The sequence below is a fragment of the Lolium rigidum genome, chromosome 4 (assembly GCF_022539505.1).
Source record: "Lolium rigidum isolate FL_2022 chromosome 4, APGP_CSIRO_Lrig_0.1, whole genome shotgun sequence".
Taxonomy (NCBI): Eukaryota; Viridiplantae; Streptophyta; class Magnoliopsida; order Poales; family Poaceae; genus Lolium; species Lolium rigidum.
In genome coordinates this window covers 147824237-147832924 of record NC_061511.1, presented here as the reverse complement: position 1 = coordinate 147832924, position 8688 = coordinate 147824237, and the positions used below count along the sequence as shown (strand labels likewise).

The 8688-nt window shown below is 42.6% G+C and overlaps 1 protein-coding gene across 1 annotated transcript; it reads right to left on the bottom strand.

Annotated features, from left to right (window-relative positions):
* Positions 1-1840: 1840 nt before the first annotated feature.
* On the bottom strand, positions 1841-7068 carry LOC124705935 (CDPK-related kinase 3-like). Its single transcript, XM_047237615.1, has 11 exons — positions 6275-7068; positions 4471-4601; positions 4208-4249; positions 4018-4126; positions 3857-3935; positions 3401-3697; positions 3194-3306; positions 2806-2916; positions 2581-2643; positions 2311-2478; positions 1841-2228 (listed from the first exon to the last, which is right to left on the bottom strand). The coding sequence occupies exons 1-11, from the start codon at positions 6893-6895 to the stop codon at positions 2088-2090; spliced, it is 1875 nt and encodes a 624-aa protein (XP_047093571.1). The 5' UTR covers positions 6896-7068; the 3' UTR covers positions 1841-2087.
* Between the last annotated feature and the right edge of the window lie 1620 nt (positions 7069-8688).

Sequence of the window (8688 nt, the reverse complement as noted above, 5' to 3'; positions counted from 1 at the left end):
TTGAACTTAGAGAGATGGTGGACGGAGGCGAGGAAAAGAGTGAGGAAGCTCGACAGGAAGAGGTTCGACTCCATGGTCATCATTACTGCGTGGACCCTTTGGAAGCAGCGGAACGCGCGGGTGTTTGGGAACGTTCGAGAACAAAAGAACCCCACAGAGGTTTTGGCGGCTATCAGAGAGGAGTTCCAGCTGTGGGAGCTAGCAAGGAGAGGAGGGAGTTCACAGATAGCGCGAGAGTAGGCTTTGGTAGCGTGGGGAGAATTGTTGTTCTCTCTTCTATAAAGATAAGGCACGCTTTGCGCGTGCTCTCGAAAAAAAAAACTTCCAAGTGGAGTTGGGATGAAACCCCTGAGCTTTTGTTGGTGAGTAGTATTGAAGCTATCTATGGGCGGGCCAATGCAAGTACTTGGAGGGGATAAGGATGTGAAGATAAATCCATGATCATATTATAACAAGGCCATATTTTCCCTCGTTCAGTTGGAAACATGTCTTATCGTACCCAAGATGAAGAGTTTGTGCCAACAATTTGAACTTGGTGAATTAAACTTCTGGCTTTTAATTTGTTGCAATATACTTTTCCACAAGATATTTTTCTAGAATCGCATTTTAGGGTACAACTTGTAGCCTAAAATTGTTAAAGTCACCATATTCAAGATTCATGTAATCGCCTATTCACCCTTCCCCTCTAGTTAATGTTGTCGTCTTTTCACCCTCATGTCTTACGTGCACCTCTTTTTTTTTCTTTAGCGAATGAGCCGGCGTAAAAGAAATCATGGAATATAGGAGGTGGCAAGGAGGAAGAAAGGAGGAAAATTACAGACGGGGATGGTCTGGAGGGCTGGTACCACCGCCGGGAGATGCAGCCAAGTAGGAGGCACCGGCAAGGAAGGAGAAGATAGCAACGATAAGAAGTCCGAAGTAGTTTCATTTTTCTTGTAACAGGGACGAACTTACTACTTACTGACCTGCAGTTGTCAACTTCTAAGCTCCAGCAGTAAGATTACTCGAGAAAGAAAATGAAAAGAAGATAGCAACGATAAGAAGTCCGAAGTAGTTTCATTTTTCTTCTAACAGGGACGTACTTACTACTTAGTGACCTGCAGTTGTCAACTTCTAAGTTCCAGCAGTAAGATTACTCCAGAAAGAAAATGAAAACCTCAAAGCCTTCTGGTTCATAAGATTAAAATAGCAAGGGATGGCTCATAAGTCATAATCCTGTGCCGACTAATTTCTGCTGAACGCAGCTGATTACAAGGATGTAGAAGTTGGACAAGTAGGATAGTGAAATTGACTACCATCCTAGTCCAGACACTTTTTTTCCTTCTTAATAATTATCTCACTTTCATATCCCTAGCTGATTGCCCGTCGATCTCAACCACTGCTGACGCTTCTCAGCACCCAAGGATCAACATAACTTAAATTCTTAGTCCCAATGACTGGTCTGTGTCCTGCCCTCAAAGAGCCTTTTCGTACTTGAAAGCATTTCTTAATTGTACCGAGCACCATAAAAGTGTCGCCGTACGATTGTCCGTAAAAGATGAAACATAGGACGACATCTATGGCTTGCTGCCTCCTATGCATTGTTGGATTAGTCACGCATCATCAGTCAGCAGATACTAAGAACGTTCCAAACCACAACATCTTTTCACACCTTCATCAAATATCTGTCCACAGTTGCACGGCTCTTACTTTTTTCCCAACTACTTGCACATCAAAAGCAGCACCACCGTGGTGCTTCTGCTTCTGCTTCTTTCAGAAATAGGATCAGCAAGCAGCTGGGTGAACACTGGTGACAGCTAAACTCACAAATACAAGGCAAGTTAGCAAGTTGTATGATATATGATGAGCCAACTGTACAGCGCCCATGTATAAGCAATATTAAGAATGATGTAACAGCACCAAGATGTATAAAATGAGGCAAAAACACATTTTTTGCTTCTAAAACTCCATTATGAACTTCCATTTTCTGTTTCCTTTTCTTTTTCTCTACAAAAGCTAAGCCGCCAAAAAGAGAGAAAAAACAACATCCATCAAACTCCCCATGAATGAAACAATGGAAGCAATCTAAGTAACTGGGGCGAAACAGATTAGTGTTGCCGCCTCACGTTGCTGCTCCGCATAGTTAATCCATGCAAAAATTTGGTGTAGCCTATAAAGCTAAGCATTCCATCTGATGGTCTAATCCAGTCGCGGACGATAGAATACGCTGCAGAAGAAAGATTCATCTCCTGTATGGGAAAGGGAGGTCATTTGGTTAGTACCACCCACAAGATCAAAGATTCATGTAGTTCTCATATTTCAGCTGCATACCTGTGCTAGCTCCTCAATTGTGATGACACGGTTGCCTTCCTGCTCGAAGCACTCAAATGCGGTGCTCGCAATTTCTTCCCACCTTGGTGAAGCCTCAAGTTGGTAAGGGCTGACTGTAGCTGCAAGGAACTCCTCAAAGTCCATTCTCCTATATGCAAGCGGCTCCAGCTGAAATTGAATATACACATAAATTCAAATAATGAATGATATATACCATGTGAGTGCAAATGAAGGTAATGAGTGGGGAGCTGTAGAGTGGACATGTCATACCGCACTTAAGATATCAAGAGCTCTAGATTCTTTCATAGCGTCAGTAGAGTTTTGTAGAAGAGCCTGCATAAATTAAAGGGTGGAGAAGGAGAGAAGTATCAAGTTTAGTATCTCACATATGGAAAGTACTTCAATAAATCATAGTGCATGCTCTAAAATTAGAATGACAACATGCCAATAGCAAATTGTAATTACTAAGAGACTTGGCAACATAAGAGCTCTTACCATCCTGAAGTTCTCAATACATATTCGGCCGTCCTTGCTACTTGGTTGTAACAAGTTGTATTGTGTTCTGATGTAGATAAGCTCATCTTCTGTTATTGCTCTAGACAGAGCCTGCCAAATTGGAGAGGGAAAAATTATGACAGCGAATTGGGTAGATGTTTAGGCAAGACAGCAACTTATAATACAATCAAGACACGCTACCAAATTTCAGCTCCTCCTTCCATCAGTCTATTAAACATAGCTGGCTAGTTTTGCAAAATATTGAAGGTCGTACTGAATCAGATGTATGATGTGTGCATACTTGTAGAATGAGGTTTGATACAACCAGAATCGAAGGAAGTGCAGTTCTAAGAATACATACTCGAAGGAACTAGGTAAAGAGTAAAACCTTTAATGCTGCCCGTTTGAAAGGCGTGGAACGAAGATAGGCCTTAACCAGCTTAAAAACTAACATATCCAGAGGGATTGGGCGGGACTCATCTTCTCGCAACCAGGTGTGAGCTACGATACACAAATAGCACATAAAATTAGCAATATTCTATGGAAACTTAAAAACAAGGTATAAATTGAAAGAATCATCATTGCCACAACTTACAGAGTGCCTGTGCAGCAGTCATTCTTTTTCTGTAATCCTTGTTAAGAAGTCTTTTGACAAAGTCTTTAGCTTCAGGAGATATTGATGCCCATGGTGAATCATCAAAATTAGGATCAGCTCTCAGCACTGAGCGGAAAATTCCTGATTCAGTTCGTGCCCAAAATGGTCTGCTACCACACAGCAAGATATAAGTGATAACACCTATACTCCACATGTCTGCTTCTGTGCTATATGACCTATGTAAGACTTCTGGAGCAACATAGTATGCACTACCAACAATATCATTCAGCCTTTCATCTGCAAAAACAAAACGTTTTAGGCTTCGGTATACGGTGAGAAGACATTCAGGTCTTTTATTCATGTGAGATTGCATACATTTTTTAATTTAAAGATCAAACAACACATAGAAAACGGAAGCTATTTGCTATCGGCATGATCCTCACGTGGAGGTAGTACCTGGCCTTATAAAGTCAGAGAGGCCAAAATCGATGAGCTTCATAGGAGCATGTTCATCTCTGGTGCTGAATAGAAAATTCTGTTCAAAATCAAGCGTGGAGTTATTAGAAAAAAATCATGGAATTATCAGCACATAAGGCATCAACAAAGATTTCACATACCTCTGGCTTAAGATCACGATGAACAACACCCTGAAGATGGCAGAAAGCAACTACACTTAATATTTGTTCAATGATAACTTTAGCATCTTCCTCAGGGTACCTCCCACCTCTGGAAATATAGACAATCAATAACGTATAAGAACTATGTTTGTTTCGTACTCCTAAATGTTTCTCAAGAAAAATTGTATACCTTGCCAAAATTCTGTCCAATAACTCCCCACCTTCACACAACCTGATCAAAAACGGGTGCAGAAAGTATTAATCGCCATGCAAATTAGCATAGAACATGCACAAGACGATCCATCTTAACAGAAAGAAAAAAACTTTATCTAAATGAGATGCTGCAGCTTCTGTAATAGAACAAATGCACGGTTTCACACAATGCCAAATCAAATCACAACATTGTACAGATGCAAAACCAACAATACGTGAGGGCAAGAAAAACAAACGTACTCCATGATGATGTAGACGTTAAGTCCATCCTCACATGCATCATAAAATTTGACAAGATTCGAATGTCCAGATAAAGCCTTCAGAATTTTCACCTCTCTGCGCACATCCTCAATCGATATTGCTGTTGACATCTGCTAGAAAAGAACAAAAGGTTGAGATTACAATGTAAAGAATAAAATGTGAAATGGGTAGTAAAACAGACCAAAGTCAATACTTTTCTATAACCTAACGTGCTAGAGAAACAAACTAGGTGCTAACTGCTAGATCTTCATATTGAACTGCTTAGCTTAACGGAAAGATTCATCTGAGCATTAATTAGCTTCTAGCATCAAATACCAAGCTGTCAGAGAACTGTTGTGTCCATAGCTTATGTGATGACAGGGAACATGAGTGTGTGATCAGATGCAAAATGCAGGGCAATATAAGAGCGAGTGATGCATTAGATAGACATGTCAAGGGTTCAAGCAGTATATGTAAGTAGGCTTCCACAAAGGAGAACACTATAGCAGACCAAAACAGGCAGTAATCAATAAACTAATAAAGGTTGCAAAAGAAAACAACAATTGCGTGCATTAGAAACATCAATGCTGTGATCAGATGCAAACAGCAGGGCAATATAAGAGCGACTGATGCATTAGATAGATATGTGTAGGGTTCAAACAGTAAATGTAAGTAGGCTTCCACAAAGGAGAACACCATAGCAGACCAAAACAGGCAGTAATCAATAAACTAATAACGGTTGCAAAAGAAAACGACAATTACGTGCATGAGAAACATCAATGCTGCCATGTACATATACGTGCACGTAGAGTTTTTTAGTTGTTTTGCATACTGGTTTTGTCAACAGATTGCTGGATGAACATCAAGAAAGAAACAATAAGAAACTAAACATTGTCTAACATTTTTTGAACAAAAAACATTGAATACTATTAGTTCCTGCAAGGGCGAAACCTGACCACGTTAACAATGTATTGAAAATTCAGCACCCTTGATAATCTACAGGGTATCAATACCTGGTTAGATGCTACATGTGAAGAAAAACATCAAGAAATCAGAAATCAAAAGGTATGCATTGTCTAAATCCATACTACTCCCTAGAAGGGCAATATAAGTAGAAAGGTTGATCACATTATCAATGCATGCTCAACTTTGGCACCTCCAAATATCTAAAGAATCCTCTACTTATCTAGCTGGTAGGTTACCTTCCATGCTTTTTTTTTCCTTATCATTTCTTCTAGCTCTGATTATACCAACGAAGTGCCCATTATGGGTCTGATAACTACTGAACTCTTTGATAGCAATATGCAGTTATGAAGTATATTGAAACCACTCAAGCTGAAATGCTGCCACTATTTGACAAGCTATCAGGAGAATTCACGCAGATATCGGTCTAACACTGCATAAACTAATCCCTTGACGGATTTTTTCTTCTTTTAAAATAATAACAAAACAAGAAACGGGTGGCAGATGGATAAACAGTGAGATCACAATAAAAGACAAAAAATTCAATGGTTGAAACAAGATCCCATAATGTACTTGTTACTTTCCAGGAAATACCAAGGCCACTACAAGTCTACAAAGGCAGACAAAGAAAACGAATGATTAAGTTATGATTGCAATGTCTTGACCAGTTGCTGAATTCTTGTAAGGAAAATCGTAGAACAAGTGAAAGGATCACACGGCATCTTAATACCAATCAAGATCTTGGTTGTTAATATCTTGTCTAAGAGCAAAGTAGGTAGACGATTATGCTAATATTCAGGAAGGAAAGAGAGAGTAATGGTAGATGAAGAATGGGCTGGACCTTGGCTTTTGAGATGACCTTGACAGCTAGGACCTGGCCTCTCATGTCCCCCCTGCGGGCACGCGCAAGACAGGTGTGGCCGAAGTGGCCGCGACCCACCTCCTTGCCGAGCTCGTACTTGGCCGCGAAGCTGCGGTCGTAGCCGAAGCTCTTGTCGAGGTCCCTGTCCGCCTCCCCTCCGGCGCCGGCCCCGTGCTCCGGGATCGGGGCCTCGGCCGGCGGCTTGGCCCCGGCAGCGGCAGCGGCCGGGGAGCGGCGGCCGAGGCGGCGCGCCAGCGACGCCTTGATGTGCTTGGCCGGGGACGGCGGAGGGAAGGGGCGGCGGAAGAAGCGCCTGGGCGTGGACGCGGACGTGGCCGGCGACGGCGCGATGCCCTCGGGGAGCGGGCTGGCCGCCCAGGGGCTCCCCGCCGCGGAAGTCCTGGCCGGCGTGGCCCCGGCCCTACCCCTCCGCGGCGTGCCCGCCGGCGACGGCCTGACGCTCCTCCTCCCTACCCCTCCGGCCGTGGCCGTCTCACCGGCGGCCGCCTCCTGCCCGGCCGCGGCGGACACCGAGATGGTGGTCGTCCCCAGGGCCTCATCCCCGTCGGCGTGTACGTTCTTGGCGTAGCACTGTCCCATGGCTCCCCCGGCGCTGATCACCGGAGGCGCTGGCAAGAATGCGGCGGGGTTTGGTGCAGGGGGAGGAGGAGGGGTTGGGATTTATAGGCGAGATGGAGGAGCGAGGCGAGGCGAGTATTAATGGTGGGAGAAGAGAAGAGACAAGAAATGGAAAGGAGGCTGGCGCGCTGGTAACGTACGCGTCTGGCTGGCTGGCTGGCTGGCGCGCGCGGCGGTGGACGGAGGAGGAGGAAGAGGACTGAGCGAGGCAGTCGACTGAGCCGATGGCGCCGCCGGATGACAGGCGGGTCCGGGTTGTTGCTTTTTGGTATGTTTTGATTTGATGGTTGCGATCTTGGGAGTATTTTCCAGCTTGTTTTCTTGTGAGTAATTCGTCGTGGGTTAATAATGTTTATACGGTGTATATATTGCATTCTAGCCGTTGTACAGATATGGGGCAGAGAAAGATCGAGATAGATATGCTGCTTAAATGCATTTTATTTATTATCGTCCAAAGTTATACTCCCTTTGTGTGTACTAGTTCTTTTATAGGATATATACTCTTATATGGAGTATCTAGTTAATGTTGGAAGGTTACCCCCCAAAAAAATTGTTGGAAGGTTAACGGGTTTATGGGTTCTTTGCACGGAGTGATGCCGTTAAGAAGGCATTATAACGCAATCGTGCACAACGTGGATTTACAACAATTATGAGAACTAGATGACCCGGTGCGCCCCGGCGCACAGGCAAAAGCGAGACGATACTGTAACCATAAGTTTTAATAGGTTGATGTTTATGTAATTATCCAAGAATTCAGTAGGTATCTGAGAATCCTTAAACCTGTATAATCAATATTTTTCAGGGAGAATAAAATCTTTCAAGCAATTTTACACAAATAAGTAAGAGCTGCTTCCTTTAAGCAAAATCTGCATATGGCCAAGTAGATATCTCCCAACATTACATACAAATACATGTACCCACAGAGCTATGTAGGGTATCCCCACGTAGTGATGCACCCTTTCCACATGCATATCCAAGCAAAAGAACAAAGATGCTGCAGTGAGCATTCAAGAGATTAGTACAAATAAACTACTCCCTCCGTCCAACAAAAGACATTTATCTGGTACATCAATCTCTGGTATTTAGAAAGTGCATAGAGTTTCAGTATAAGCTAATTTAATTTTGCTCGGCACTGCAAATTAGCTTCTTGATGAAGTACAACAGTCAATATAAATATTTTGATAGTAAGGAACGTACTAATTCCTTGTATCCTACAGACTTACTTTACTCTCATCTAATAGATCTGAAAAAGAGAAGATGCATATGAAATGGCTCACCTGAACTTAAAACCCAGTAAGGAAGCAAACCTGTTAACATGGATCATTATATGATTCTGACATCCAAAGTAACCGCTAACAATGCAAGAGTAACTACATCGGTTATCTTTCTAATTAGTAATTACCCAAAAGTTGAAAATCTGCAATACACCATTACAATCTATTTAAAATAAGGTCCATGAAATGACGAAGACAAAAGAAAATAGACAGGATGATTCCTAGTTTCAGTTTCCTCTTTAATTCAGTTGCGATAGATGAATAATATCATAGGCAAAGCAGGAAAGTCATCAATATCAGCAGACCATACCTACATTCGTATGCAATGCACATCACAGGAAATAAACATTTAAAGATAGCAACTCATGGCATGCCTGAAAGTCTGGACATTCATACCATACATAGAAAGATTAATTTCATACTTCAGGCTTACAGGATTGCAGGTTCTTCCACTAACAGTACAGAGGACATATTATGGTC

What these genes read in the sequence shown, in the direction of transcription:
- LOC124705935 (XM_047237615.1), bottom strand. Translation starts at nt 6,895, where the DNA reads ATGGGACAGTGCTACGCCAAGAACGTACACGCCGACGGGGATGAGGCC. An exon ending in TTGGACAGAATTTTGGCAAG is followed by an intron (nt 4,127 to 4,207) that starts GTATACAATTTT and finishes CTATATTTCCAG; the next exon opens with AGGTGGGAGGTACCCTGAGG. An exon ending in GTATTGAGAACTTCAGGATG is followed by an intron (nt 2,644 to 2,805) that starts GTAAGAGCTCTT and finishes TAATTTATGCAG; the next exon opens with GCTCTTCTACAAAACTCTAC.